The sequence below is a fragment of the Saimiri boliviensis genome, chromosome 4, assembly GCF_048565385.1.
Source record: "Saimiri boliviensis isolate mSaiBol1 chromosome 4, mSaiBol1.pri, whole genome shotgun sequence".
In the NCBI taxonomy this organism is placed as follows: domain Eukaryota; kingdom Metazoa; phylum Chordata; class Mammalia; order Primates; family Cebidae; genus Saimiri; species Saimiri boliviensis.
The window spans coordinates 164,229,255-164,244,413 of record NC_133452.1 but is presented as its reverse complement, the minus strand read 5'-3'; the positions used below and the strand labels follow the sequence as shown (position 1 = coordinate 164,244,413).

General features: G+C 42.5%; 2 protein-coding genes across 2 annotated transcripts; one reads left to right on the top strand and one right to left on the bottom strand.

Annotated features, from left to right (window-relative positions):
* Positions 1–10,057: 10,057 nt before the first annotated feature.
* LOC141584211 (histone H2B type 2-E-like) lies at positions 10,058–14,205 on the bottom strand. Its single transcript, XM_074397118.1, has 2 exons — positions 14,140–14,205; positions 10,058–13,176 (listed from the first exon to the last, which is right to left on the bottom strand). Exons 1-2 carry the CDS (start codon positions 14,203–14,205, stop codon positions 12,790–12,792), a joined length of 453 nt encoding a protein of 150 aa, XP_074253219.1. The 3' UTR covers positions 10,058–12,789.
* LOC101028819 (histone H3.1) lies at positions 14,177–14,674 on the top strand. Its single transcript, XM_039462657.2, has one exon. It carries the CDS (start codon positions 14,204–14,206, stop codon positions 14,612–14,614), a length of 411 nt encoding a protein of 136 aa, XP_039318591.2. The 5' UTR covers positions 14,177–14,203; the 3' UTR covers positions 14,615–14,674.
* The last annotated feature ends 485 nt before the right edge of the window (positions 14,675–15,159 follow it).

Below are 15,159 nucleotides of genomic sequence, written 5' to 3'. Positions count from 1 at the left end.
CATTGGTGCAACTTCAGCTCACTGCAACCTCCGCTACTTGGATTCCAGCGGTTCTCCTGCTGAACTTCCCGAGCAGCTGGGATTATAGACGTGCACTATCATGCCCAGATAAGTTTTTTATTTTTAGTAGAGACAGCGTATCATCATTTTGGCCAGGTTGGTCTCCAACTCCTGACCTCAAGTGATCTGCCCACCTTGGCCTCCCAAAATGATGGGATTACCAGCGTGAGCCACCTTGCCACCTCACCTAAACCATAATTTCTAATCTTGTGACTAATTTGTTAGTACTACAAAGGCAGTCTAGCCCCCAGGCAAGGAAGGTTGTTTTGGGAAGGCCTGTTATATTAGTTTTAAACTATAAACTATGAGTTTTAAACTGTAAACTAAGTTTCTCCCAAAGTTAGTTTAGCCTGCGCCTAGGAATGAACCAGGACAACTTGAAGGTTAGAAGCAAGATGGAGTTGGTTAGGTCAGATCTCGTTCACTGTCTCAGTTACAATTTGGCAATGGCAATTGGAATATCATTTCATCTCCGTATTTTAGTACGTTATCTGCTACTTAACACCTTATTATGGGCCAGGTGCATTGGCTCACGCCTGTAATCCCCGCACTTTGGGAGGCTGAGGTGGGCAGATCCCATGAGGTTAGGAGTTCATGACCAGCCTGGCTAACATGGTGAAACCCCATCTCTACTAAAAATATACAAATTCGCTGGGCCGGACCTGGTGGTGCACGCTTGTAATCCCAGCTATTTTGGAGGCTGAGGCAGAAGAATCTCTCGAACCCGGGAGGCAGAGGTTGTAGTGAGCTGAGATGATGCCATTGCACTATACCCTGGGTGACAGAGTGAGACTCCATCTCAAAAATAAAAACAAAAATGTTATGATGCCATCATTACTCATATAAGAAATAGTATTTCTTTTTAAAAATTTCAATATGATCCAATATGGATGAAATATTTCTTTAACATTGATTTTCATTTACTGCAAATACAGTGGTTGAGAGTTTACAATGTGCCAAATGCTGGTCTGTGCATTGGAAATACACCCAGAGAACAAAAGACACAATTTTTGCTCTCATTTGAGTCTGGAATAGATAGAAAATAGATAGGTAGGTAAATATCATATATAGTATGTTAGATGGTGAGAAGGAAAAAAAAAGCAAGACTAAGGAGTGTCATGGGAAGCTGAAACTTAGATACGGCAACCAATGAAGACCTCATTAAGCAGACAATATTTCAGCAAAGAGCCGAAAGATGAGGAAGCAACCTGTGCACATGTGTTCAGGGAGAAGAGGAGGGAGACTGCTGAGGTACCACAGTGACTATGGGGAATGAGAAGGCATTAATAGGAGATGAAGGTGGAGAAAGGGCAGAATAATTTTCCCTTCAACTCTCACCCTTCGCAAAGGTTCTTTGTTGAAAGAAACCCGTGTAACAAAAGATGAACCAAAGAAAAACAAGCAGAAGTGTACTAACATATATATTACATGTACATGAAAGACATCCAGGAAATGAGTACACATTGAGGTGGCTTTGAATTCCCGCTTTTATGTAGTGTCTTCAATGAAGAACAGAACATTTTTAGAGAATTTACAAGATGAAAGAAAAGGACTTTGAGTCTCTGGGGGCAGGAACGTTGGGAAAACAAAGGGTAGTTAGTAACGCTTGCTTTATAGATTCTTTTGGTGTGTCACCGGGCTGTAAGAGTGAAAGCTCTTTTCAGTACTATTTTTTTTTTTTTTAAATTTATTTTTTAAAGACGGTTTCACCATATAGGTCAGGCTGGTCTTGAACTCCCAACCTCAGGTGATCCGCCCGCCTTGGCCTCAAGTGCTTGGATTACAGATGTGAGCCACCACGCCTGGCCTCAGTACTACTTTTGTTCTCTCTGATAGTGTAAACCATAAAGTGACTCAGCAGATCTCCATTGATTCACAGGTTTATTTTTGCCAAGATTGAGGATGCACCTGGGAGAAAGATGCAAATTACACAAAATCTCTGACCTATGAGGCCCAAGCAGGCAGATCATTTGAGGTCAGGGTTCAAGACCAGCCTGGCCAGTATAACAAAACCCCATCTCTACTAAAAAAAAAAAAAAAAAAAAAAAAAAAAAAAAAAAAAAAAAAAACTAAAAAATTAGCCAGGCATGGTTGCGCACACTTGTAGTCCCAGCTGCTCTGGAGGGCTGAGGCATGAGAATTGTTTGTACCTGAGTCACACCACTGTAATCCAGACTGGGCAACAGAGTGACTCTGTGTCTCAAAAAAAAAAAAGTTTAGCATACTCTTAGGTAAAGAATATATAGAAAAGCTAAAATGGATAAAGGAAATGACTGCCAGAGGATGGGAGAGATGGATGGCAGATAGTTGTAATTTAAAAAAGGGTAGATGGGGAATAACTCACAACTGAGATTAGGCTGAGAAAAGAAAATATTTTTTTTTTTAAGAGACAATGCCTCACTGTGTTGCCTAGGTTAGTCTCACTTGTGCTCAAGGGATCCTCTCACCTTGGCCTCCAAAAGTGCTGGGATTACCAGATGTGACCTACCATACCAGGCTAAGAAAATACTTTTTATTTTTTTTCTTCTTAAAGACGGAGTTTCACCATGTTGGTCAGGCTGGTCTTGAACTCCTGACCTCAGGTGATCTACCTGCCTTGGCCTCCAAAGTGCTTGGATTACAGGCTTGAGCCACCGCACCTGGCCAGAAAATAAGTTTTATTTGAGGAATGGGAGATCTTTCAAATTATCAGGCTCAGAGTGACATTAAAATGAGACAGTAACAACATCCTACTCCCCTCTTGGAGCTATGTATTAATCTCTAAATACGGCTTGTTATTGCTGCAAGTAGCTATAAGGTTACGTAATAATGCCACATCCCAGGCTGTAACCCACACCCTATAGCTTAACAATATATGGCCAATAACTAATTGATGCTATTTCTGTAAACCGATGAGAACTCCTGACAAAAAACTTCGTATCAGCCCACCTTTTGTCCCCACTTTTTGGCCTTTAAAAACCCATCTTTAACAAAGGCCAGTGGCGCTCATATCAAAGATTACTTGGGCCTGAGATTTCTGAGCTGCTGTCCTGACTTTGGCTGAGGTAGATTCTTTATAAATTTTGCCTCTGCATCTTTCTTTTAGGCCAAAAAGGCTGAAGGAAGTCTACGATTTCACTCCCAAATATACTTCTTTAACAGGTTTTGAGATAGCTCTTTGGAGGGTGTGGGTCAAGGTGACCAGGGGCAGACCTATGTTATTCCTAGTTAAATAATTACAAGCTTGCTTTGCCCATTGTACACTGAAGTTTATACCCCCAACTAAGCTATATCATATATTGGTGCAGTAAAAGAGAAATCAAGCGGCAACGGGAAGCCTAAGATAAAGACCATGTGAGAGCACTTAAAACTGTGGAACACCGAGAGGTGGTTGCAGAGCAGGAAATACTGCTTTGGTCCTATGAATGCCTTCTCAATATAGAGTTTGCAAGAGGGTCTCATAAAGAGGGCTTGTGCAATATCTCTGAGAAGGGAGGTGACCTCTGCTCACAAGATCCAGGAGGATCTTTGCAGATGGGAGCTTGCAAGGAGGAAAAGCCTTGCAGGGCAGAGATGATCGGAATGTCACAGGTTCTGACTGGGCTCTCAGAATACGGAGTAATTTTGATTGCTCTGTGTCCTCAAGGCTGGGGAGATGAAAGTCCCCTGCTGCTTTGGGTGTGGTCAGACCTGGTGGCCGCTTAACCACTGTGCTTCTGATGCAAATGTACCTTGATAGCAACCGGTGGTAGAATAAGAATCACATCTGCTACTGAATACTGCAGACCACTCTTCTACCTCTGGCTATCTTGTCCACATTAGTTTCAAGGCCTCCCCTGATCACCCCACTCCCTGCTACCCCACTCCTCAATTAACAAGTGTACGCACCTAATAAAATCCTGTGGAAACCAGAACTTGATACCAACGCAGTCCCCACACTTGCACTGGTCCCCTGGACCCATGCTGTAAAATTCTACTCTTGTGTATTTGTCTTTATTTCTTTCTCAATGCCTCATCACCGCCAGGACTAAGGGCACCCATGAACACGAGGCTGGGGCTGCTAACCTACAAGCCACAATGCCTAGCCTTTTTTTTTTTTTTTTTTTTTTTTTTGAGACAGTCTTACTTTGTTACCTAGGCTGGAGTGCAGTGGTATGATCTCACTGTAATTTCCACCACCGAGGTTCAAGCAATTCTTCGTGCCTCAACCTCCTAAGTAGCTGAGATTACTGGAGCCTGCCACGTCTGGCTAAATTTTATATTTCACAGTAGAGACAGGGTTTCGCCATGTTGGCCAGACTTGTCTCGAACTCCTGATCTCAGGTGATCTGCCCACCTTGGTCTCCCAATGTGCAGGCATGAGCCACTGACTGCATCTGGCCTGATTCATATATTTTAATATTTTTCAAAAGTATTGCTCCAGATACCCAAGGACACTCAGTGAACCAAGGGCAGGGGCAGGAAAAGATGGGTGCTAACCCCATGGAGGACTGCTAGCCCTATTCAAATATACCAAGTAGTTAACCAAACAGTACAACATGATAATTGATTTAAAATAAAAAATAAGAGATGTGCAAAGTTGCTATCATTTTACTTTTCAGAAGAAAGAATCTAATGTAATCTTTATAAAAAGGCTTTATATACTGTAACATTTTTGGAGATTTGATTACACTAGGTATCTATGGATGACCTCCCAAGTACAAAGAAAACTGCTCCTATTGGCAACAGAACTCCACATTAAAATTCCTATAATGGTTATAATGTGATGGCCGACTCTGTAATTAATAAAAACAAAATTAAATTGTGATGAAGATGATACATATTCCCTACTGCTGATCTTGAGCCCTACTTAAACCGTGACAAAAATTGAGAGATCGCATTTCTTCTTAATCCTTCATATTGAGACTATAGTCCAATATGAGATCCAGGGATTTTATTTCTGATTATAACTGACAATAATGGACTATCAATTACTTTCACTTTTTCATAAGTACAGTTAGAGGAAAAGACATGTCTAGAGGTCTACAAAATTTACCCAGATTATTTTGTAAGACTTTTGGGGAGCAATGTCAGTATTATAAAGTCTCTATTTTCTCCTTGAGCTTTTCTTTTCTTTTTTTGGAGACAGTTTTGCTCTGTTGTCCAGGCTGGACTGCAGTGGCATGATCCTAGCTCACTGCAGCTTCGACTCTTTGCATCAAGCAATCCTCCCACCTGTTTCCCAAAGTGTTGGGATTAAAGGTGTGAGCCATCATCACCCCTGGCCTCCTTACTCATTTTATTTGATTTTTTTTTTTTTTTTTTTTTTTCTGAATATAGAGATGAGGTCTCGCTATATTAACCGGGCTGGTCTGGAACTCCTGAAGTGATCCTCCTGCTTCAGAGTCCCAAAGTGCTGTGATTATAGGTGTGAGTCACTGCATCAAGCCCTCCTTATGCTTTTCTAATGGAGGATCCAAGAGGCAACATAACCAGTGAAACTACCTCATTCTTATGGTCACATCCACATTTGAAAGATCACTAGGCTGTGGACAGTTGTTCTGTTGCTGATAGAGGTGAATGCAGCTTCCTCTTCTCTGGTTATCTCTTAAGAAGTTCAACCACATTCTGATTTGTTTCTCCCTGTGAAATCTTGTTTCTTTTACAGATGAAATGTTTTAACCTGAAGATTAATCCAGCAAAGAGCAAATGAATTTTCTTTTAGAAATTAAGAATCTGGACCTTTCTTGGGTGCAGACATACTAGTTAAGATAAATACAAGTGGCCGACGTGGTGGCTCACGCCTGTAATCCCAGCACTTTGGGAGGCCGAGGCGGGTGGATCACAAGGTCAAGAGATCGAGACCATCCTGGTCAACATGGTGAAACCCCGTCTCTACCAAAAATACAAAAAATTAGCTGGGCATGGTGGCGTGTGCCTGTAATCCCAGCTACTCAGGAGGCCGAGGCGGAGGATTGCCTGAACCCAGGAGGCAGAGGTTGCAGTGAGCCGAGATCGCGCCATTGCACTCCAGCCTGGGTAACAAGAGCGAAACTCCGTCTCAAAAAAAAAAAAAAAAAAAAAAAAAAAAAAATACAAGCTTATTTTCTGCAGACATGAGGTTCAAAAGGATATTCTATATCAACAGGTCACCCTTTCTTCCAGCTGTGGTTCTGGAACCGAGATGCCCTCTGTCTTTGTGACTTGGCTATCCTAAATGTGGTTTCCACATTTGCCCTACAAGGACAAAGAACATGGGGAAATCCTTTATGGAAAGTTGTTATGCCCCAGGCCTGGAAACGTCAATCCATTTTTACTTATGTTCTATTGACAGGAACTTAGCTAAAAGGCTACACCTAACTAGAAGTTGAAAAATGAAGTTTCAATGTGGGCCCAAAGGAAGAAAAAGGTTAAATTAACGACCAGAATAAATAAGAGAAAACACATATGAATTTATTAACATGTACACTGCGGAGGGAGCTTGACAGTGATCACCCAATATTGCAATAGTGTACAGATGTTTATCTTCCCTACTTCCTGGGGAAATGGGACCTTGAGAAGTGTTTTTACGTGTATAGTAAATGATTTTTAGGGGAATTCAATGGGCTTGAAGAACATGAAAAGGTCTGGGACAATGTCTGTTAGGACTGTAAAGTAGGCAGTGGTTTGTGACAAAAGTCTATCTAGGTTTGTTGACAGGCTTGTGTTTCTTCTTACGATATGAGTTCATTTAATGAAAACTCAGGGTAGAGACTAAAGATAATTGTATTGTTTGGCAGGCTTGGACTTTAGGCAGATAAGGAACTTCTGAAAATATCCTCATTCTTTGTTTTGAGAGACACAGAGGACTGAGAGATGGGAGAGGTGGGGAGAAAATCGGAGACCTTCTTCATTTAGCTAGTTTCTTCAGTTCAGCATGTAAAGTGCCATATTTTGGAGTATCGGTTTCTGAGCCACAACAGTATCACGTATCTGTGATTTTAGATATCCTATTTTTTCATTATTTTTTCACCCATGGACCCATGTCACAGAAATATCCTCTCTTGTTCTAAATCTATTTCCAGAAAACCTGCTTATCTTCTAAAGTTGCTATGTAGAAGCCCCAGTTTTGTTCTTGATGATGGTAGAAAGAACAGTGAAGTAGAAGTCGGAGTTCTGTTAGACCCAACTCTAAATAAGCTTGAGCAATCACCTCATCATTATAAAAATTAATTTATTGTTTCTATTTTATAAATGAGGAAACAAGTTGAATGGTCTGCATAATACCTAAAATCATCCAGCTAATAAATGATGTAACAAATGTCAACCCAGAAGTGAGTCTCCAAACTACTAATGTTAAGCGTATTCCATTGCTGTGCTATACTTTGTGAAAATAAATAAAATTTGATGTGATAGTGCATTCCCGTAGCCTGTCCTACTCTGGAAGCTGAGATAGGAGAGTTATTAGAGCCATCAACTGGAAGCTGCAGTGAGCTATGACTGTGTCACTGTACTCCAGCCTGTGTGACAAAACTTGACTTCCTCTGTTTAATAAAAGGAAAACAGCTGTTGGAATTCCCAAAACACATTGAGCTTGAGAGAGATGTGGTAACTTGAGTTCTCTTTTTCCTTATTCTACAATGTGTAGAATTAAACAACATCAGGGACTAAAGTCTCCTGCCTTAATTAATGGCCCTTGTTAAAGATGAACTGCCCTTTGTTGTCCTGCTTTGTGTAGAAGAGGTAAAATGTACCCTTCCTCGAAAGAAAGTCTATAACCAATCAAATTGCTATAACTATGTGCCAACTTGGCATGAAAAATGTTGTAATCTTGCTAAAAGCTCTTCTCACTGCCTACATCAAATCTGAACTTCCCTATTTCAAAATGGTATCTATTACTTTGTAGTTTCCAGGTGGTCCATCCTTAAACTTTCTGCTTGAATAAATTCTTTATATTCTTCAGTATGCAAGAAGGGCTTAAACAAAAACAATAAAAATAAATTCTGACCCTTTGGGTTATTTTTGTTTGATAAGTTGTATACATTGTTTTCTAGGTAATAAGGACAATTTGTCATTCACCTTTGTGGTTTGATTCAGGTACGATGGGCATTTCAGATGTGGAAGGCTTTGAGGAACAAGGCTGAGTATCTTGAAATGAGAAAGCTGAGCTTTTTAAAGGAAAAGGCGGCTGGATAGTGGCTCACACCTGTAATCCCAGCATTTTGGGAGGTTGAGGTGGGTGGATCACCTGGGGTCAGCAGTTGGAGACCAGCCTGACCAACATGGAAAAATCTTACCTCTACTAAAAATATCGTGGTGGGACATGCCTGTAATTCCAACTACTCAGGAGGCTGAGGCAGAAAATTGCTTGAAGCCTTGAGGCAGAGGTTGCAATGAGCACACATCATGCCATTGCACACTGCACTCCAGCATGGGCAACAAGAGTGAAACTCCTTCTTATAATAAAGCAAAAGGCACGGTTGAATCTTCTTGGGTGGGGGGCAGGGGGAGTCAGTGCATAAAGAACATTGACTCCAATAGGTGTGTCTTCAAGTGAGTTGCAAGATAGAGGACAGGACTAAGCCAGGTAGAATGGGAGCGTCTATACCAGATTGCGGAAACTGGAATGGGTATTTAAAACAGCATAGCTGGCCATGAGCGGTGGCTCATGCCTGTAATCCCAGCACTTCGGAAGGCCGAGGAGGGACGATTACCTGAGGTCAGGAGATTGAGATCAGCAGGACCAACATGGAGAAATCCCATCTCTACTAAAAATACAAAATTCCCCGGGCATGGTGGTGCATACTTGTAATCCCAGCTACTCTGGAGTCTGAGGCAGGAGAATCACTTGAACCCGGGAGGTGGAGGCTGTGGTGAGCCAAGATATGCTATTGTACTCCACTCTGGGTAACAAGAGCGAAATTCCGTCTCAAAAAAAGGAAAAAACAAAGGCATTGAGCGGCACAGTAGCTCACACCTGTAATCCTAGCACTTAGGGAGGCCAAGGCAGATGGATCACTTGAGCCCAGGAATTTGAGACCAGCCTGGGCAACGAGGCAAAACAACGTCTCTACAAAAAATACTTAAAAATTTGCCAGGCATTTTGGTGTGTGTCCCTGTAGTCCTAGCTACTTGGGAGGATCACCTGAGTCCAGGGATGTCGAGGCTGAGTACAGTGGGCTGTGCTCACGCTACTGTACTCAGAGTGTGACAGCGTGAGACCATGTCTCAGAAAACAAAGAACAAAGTGCCACTGGACTTCAAACTCAGCCTAATCTCATTCACCATAGGCATTCAGTCTGAACATGTAGCCCTGACTTCACTTTTCAAGGTATTTTTGTGATTTCCCAAGCCCTTTGCTGATTGCAAACAGCAACACTTGAAGTCAGTGCTGTCCAGTCATCTTAAAATGAACATCTGATTCTAGAGTAGTATGAAAATTCCTCACTGAAGCAATTCTTTCCAATGTTTCCTTTTTTGTGTGTGTGTGTGTGAGACATGGTCTCTCTGTCACCCAGGCTGGAGTGCCATGGTGCAATCTTGGCTCACTACAGCTGCCACTTCCCTGGTTCAAGTGACTCTCCTGCTTCAGCTTTCCAAGTAGCTGGCATAACTGGTGTGTGCTATTATGTCCAGCCACTTTTTGTATTTTTAGTATAGATGGGGTTTCACCATGTAGGCCAAGGCTGGTCTCAATGTCTTGACAGGTGATCCTCCTGCCTTGGCCTCCCATAGTGCTGGGATTACAGGCGTGAGCCACTGCAATGGTCTTCCCTTTCTTCAGGATTAAATGTAAATGTCATAGCTGGAGCTGGAACAGGCATATGTTGAGAAAGACAAAATCACAATGTTATATGGAAAAGTAATGCCATAACCTCCAAATACACTACCAGGCAGGCTGTTCCAGAGGCTTTGAAGAGTCTCACGTAAGTTGCCTGAGCTCCATGGCTTAATTTTATTGAATCAAGTTGAAATATAGCAAGAAACAAGGGGGAAAGCTTTGGCAAGTGGACACATTTCAGATAGGTTGTAAATGAGTCTCATTGCCTGAATCCTTGGTGATGCATGTCCTATGTGTGAGGCTTCTCCCTCCCCCTCGCTGACAGGGTGATTTTGAGAAAGAGTTCATGAGCAAAGGAGTCAGCAGATGCATTATGTGGAGCCAACACAGGCTTGCTCCATTAGTATACAGCCACCTATATTGCTCTAGTGACAGTGAGCAGCCATGCCTTTCATATGCAGATTGTCTATTGAGGGCCAATGAAACAGCTAAAATGGGTGTTAGCAGTGGGCAGTTCATTTATGATCTCATATTGAGCACTTTATGAATATGTGGTGCCTCACAAATGTTTGGCAGGTTTGTTTCTTTCATCTTTGTCTCTGAGTAGTGCAGCACACACAAGCCCTACTTTCTCTATGCCTAACATGTCTCAAAGGCTACTCATTTATGATTGAGTATAAATATAGGTGTTGAATTTTGTCTACATCTTGCAAACTTCTTGTGTAGGTAATACTTAACACGTCTTACAAATTTGATCTGTCCCATTTGTTGGGTAGGTCCTCCATAGCAGAGTATGTTTGAGAATATTTCAAATAATAAGACAAACACACACACGTTTTATATATGTGTGTGTGTATGTGTATGTAGAGAAAAATTTTCCAAGGATATTAGAACTCCCATGTCTTGAGCTGTATTAGCTTTGTGTGACGGAGAAGTAGATTTGCATTAACTAGTAACTATTTTGTTAGTTCCAGAGGTATCAAATACTAAGTCATACAGGTAAACATTTAAAAATCTTTTATTAAATTATTTGCATAAATAACATACAATATTTGCTGTCTTATATTACTTGCTACATTTCAGTGCGGTTGTACATTTTAGTAAAGCACTTCTATGAAATCCTTATCAACCAGTGATGAAACATGGCTAGATAGGAATATAAATGAGTAGCCTCTATTTTTAATTGTAGTGCCATCAATACAGACTTGAACTCTGTTCTCTTCGTTCCTCTCTCATGGCTCTCTCTCTACTCCTCCTCCTTGGCCCCTAGGGAAGAGGCAAGAAGGTCTAGTTTTGAAATCCATGCTGCTGGCTCCTTCCTCTTCTACTATCTCTTATCTCTGTTGCTCCACCCTCCCTCCAGAACTACCTTCTGGAACTTGCAAGGTTTTCAGGGTAGGTTAATTCAGTTTTCGGGAATTTAAATTCAGTCCCCTTAAAAGCCAATTAAAAGAAAAAAAAAATGACCTTCATACTTATGCTTCTTTCTTTTTTTTTTTGAGATTAAGTTTCCCTCTTGTTGCCCAAGCTAAAGTGCAATGGTGTAATCTCAGCTCACGACAACTTCCACCTCCTGGGTTGTTCAAGCAATTCTTCTGCCTCAGCTTCCCCAGTAGCTGGGATTACAGGCACTTGTCACCACGCCATGCTAATAGAGACGGGGTTTTTCCATGTTGGTCAGGCTGGTGTTGAACTCCTAACCTCAGGTGATCTGCCCGCCTTGGTCTCCCAAAGTGTTGGGATTACAGGCGTGAGCCAGCGTGTCTGCCCTATGCTTCCTTTAGTTTTTGAGTTTGTCTAAATATCCACTTTAGATTTCAATCCAGGTAAAGGACAGGGAACACTTCTATCTTTCTGACTGCCTCTTTCCTAAATATTTTCCATAATTTAATAGGTTCTCAATAAATGAATAAACTCAAAATACTAGTCCATCCACCAGATACTTTTAGGGAAAAATTTTTAGGCACATCTCAAATCTAAGATCTTAAAATACTCTTCCCTTAGCTCCTGCTACTGCCACAAGAGAAATGCCTACGGGGGTGGAGGAAGGTAGGAGTTCCAGCCTGTATCACCGCACTATTACAATTGGTAATCTCAGTATTTAAAAAATCCACGGCAGAAATTGTACACATTATTTTTAGTGATTCCTGTTAGCCTTTTTAAGTTAAGACGGCCTGGGCCTGGCTTCTATAGTGACTGCCAACCGTTATCTAAAAACAAAGACACGTTGTTGCCGGGTCCTTGGTTTTCTATACTCTTTGCTCAACTGTTTTACAAATCTACGTTTTTTTAATGACACCTAAAACCCCACATATTACTCGCAGAGTAACTGCAGGTTTATTCCATGGTATTTTTTCCATACCCATAAAGAATGTCTCCTAGTCACCGTCTATTAAGAAATTGAAATTTTTAGGGCTGGTCGTTGACACTGAACTGCTTGAACCGGGGAGGAAGAGGTTTCAGTAAGCCAAGATTACACCGCTGTACTCCAGCCTGGCCCACAGACAAGATTCCATTTTCTACAAACTTTGAAATTTCTTTCAGGTAGTTGGTAAACTACTGTATTCCAGTTGACATTAACCTCCCTGAGACTCCTACAAATATCACATTATGCTATCTAGTATGGGTTAACCATTAAAGGCTCTCATTGTAGTTTCAACTTACTGTTAATATTCAAATTGACCAGCTCCAGCTTGGTAAAAGTGCTTCCTGGAATTCACTGCATCTTAAACTGCACTCATTTTTTAGTTCCCAAAGAAGAATGTCCACTTTTCTTGTGTCAAATTATCTGCCTCAGTAACACAAGGTAAGGCCAAAGTGGGAAACATTGCCTGAGCTTGAGTAACAGCCTGGGATAATACAGTTTAAGACACCACCTTTATAAGGACAAATAAGCCCTAAAAACTAAGGGTCGGAAGAACAGGATGAATACAGCAGCACCCAGCATTACAATTCCTAATTGAGATGGTTAAGTGGCTCTGAAAAGTCTTCGGATTTCAACATGCTTACATTCACTTGGAGCTGGTGTACTTGGTGACGGCCTTGGTGCCCTCGGACACCGCGTGCTTGGCCAGCTCCCCGGGCAGCAGCAGGCGCACGGCCATCGGGATCTCCCTGGAGGTGATGGTCGAGCGCTTGTTGTAATGCGCCAGGCGGGAAGCCTCGCCCGCCATGTGCTCAAAGTTGTTGTTGAGGAAGGAGTTCATGATGCCCATGGCATTGAAGGAGATGCCGGTGTCGGCGTGCAACTGCTTCAGCACCTTGTACACGTACACGGAGTAGCTCTCCTTACAGCAGCGCTTCTGCTTCTTGCTGTCCTTCTGCGCGTTGGTCACCGCCTTCTTGGAGTCCTTCTTCAGGGTGGAAACGGAGTTAGCTGGCTCAGGTATCACAGAAAGCTAAAGGAACAAAGAACAGACCCAAGAATGAATCACTTCAACACCATAGCTTGCTATTTTTGTAGGCCTTCTATGCAAATAGGTGCTTAATCCTTCCTAGTCCCTGATTGGACCAAATCAGCCAATAAAAAAGTTAAGTTCAACTCTACTTTTTGATTGGATATCTATCCGAAACCTACCCTAAATTCTTTTCTATACCGTTGGGGACATAAAGTGTAGTTTTTCATTCAAAACCTTAAGAAAAAAATGCCTTTCCAGTATCATCTAGCTATAAGTCCTGTCTCCTTAGTGCGAATCTAAACAGAAACAAAGACGGATATTATGTTTCTAGTTTCCTACCCAATTGCAGGTTCCAGATTTAAATTAAGAATAAATAATTCTAAAATAGAAATCAGCTAAATATTTACATGTTTCCAGAATTGTATCATTGGCATTCTTCTGTAATGTGATCAAGGTCGTCAGCATTCTTAGATTAAAAATTTAAGCTTTTTCAGGAGTCATAGGATGAACACATGAGCCATGGGATTTTCATGTCCCCTAGGAATGGAGTGTCTGGAAGTGAAACCAGTGTTTGTTGGAAGGCTCAGATTATATAAAATAGGGTACATATGTTGAAAATATTTCTTAAAAGTAAGAATTTTAAACGAAATATTAAAAGACAAATTGAGCTGGACCAATCACGTTCAAACGCGGAGTTTTTGAAATCTCTCCAGAACTACAGAACGTTCACTTAAGTCTCTAAAACATAATCCCAACTTGATTAAAATAAAATCAATGAATGTATGTAATACCGGTAAGCACATAAAACATAATAAAAGGCAAGGAACGAGAAGAAAGAAACCAAACACATTTCCGTAGGTTAAGATTTTAAAAATGAGACCTGTTAGCCAATCACAAGTCCTATCACATTACACGAGTCAGGGCGCGAAATTGGAAGAATCGGACCAATCAGAAGGACTTTGCCTTTATAAATAGGAGTCGGACCAGCTGTTTTTTCGGTCGCCACCATTTCCCGAAACCCCTTGTCATGGCTCGTACGAAGCAAACAGCTCGTAAGTCCACGGGCGGCAAGGCTCCGCGTAAGCAGTTAGCTACCAAGGCGGCCCGCAAGAGCGCGCCGGCCACCGGCGGCGTCAAGAAGCCGCACCGCTACCGGCCCGGCACTGTCGCTCTCCGGGAAATCCGCCGCTACCAGAAGTCCACCGAGCTGCTGATCCGAAAGCTGCCGTTTCAGCGCCTGGTGCGCGAGATCGCGCAGGACTTCAAGACCGACCTGCGCTTCCAGAGCTCCGCGGTGATGGCGCTGCAGGAGGCCTGCGAGGCCTACCTGGTGGGGCTCTTCGAGGACACCAACCTGTGCGCCATCCACGCCAAGCGGGTGACTATCATGCCCAAGGACATCCAGCTCGCGCGCCGCATCCGCGGAGAGAGGGCATGAGTTGTACTAAGGGCGAGTGCCAACGTAAACCAAAGGCTCTTTTCAGAGCCGCCAACAGTTTCATTTGAATGAGCCGTAGCGCTGGGGAGTAAAGTCTACGGGGATGGACGGGTAGGCGGTGAGTGGAGGGTTAGGGGATGGCGGTTGGGCTTGCGGCTCTCAAACTAGGCTTTCTTCGGCGGAGAGCCGCAGCTCAACACTAATCCCTTAACTGCGGAAGCCTGAGGCGGTAGGATTACTTGCGGTAAGGATTTAAAGACTGGTCTGGCTACTGTGATGAAACCCCTGTCTTTAATTTAAGGGCCTGGTGGCGCCCTCTTCGAGTCCCTGCTGTTCCTGCAGCTGAGGCAGGAAAATCAGTTGAACTCGGGCGGCGAATGTTGCCTTAAGCCGACATCGCGCCAGTGTACTCTGGTTTGGGCGACAGCGAAACTCAGTCACCAAACAAACGAAAACGGTCGTGTGCTGGGGGAAAACCAAAACCAGGGAAAAAGTAAACAACCTGCGCACAAAAGTGTAGGAAAGCTTTGCAACAGTATGGGACT

Excerpts from the sequence above, each read along its gene's own strand:
- LOC101028819 (XM_039462657.2), top strand. The coding sequence starts at position 14,204 with ATGGCTCGTACGAAGCAAACAGCTCGTAAGTCCACGGGCGGCAAGGCT.
- LOC141584211 (XM_074397118.1), bottom strand. The coding sequence starts at position 14,205 with ATGACAAGGGGTTTCGGGAAATGGTGGCGACCGAAAAAACAGCTGGTC. Across the intron at positions 13,177-14,139 it reads TCCGACTCCTATTTATAAAG|CTTTCTGTGATACCTGAGCC; the intron begins GCAAAGTCCTTC and ends TTGTTCCTTTAG.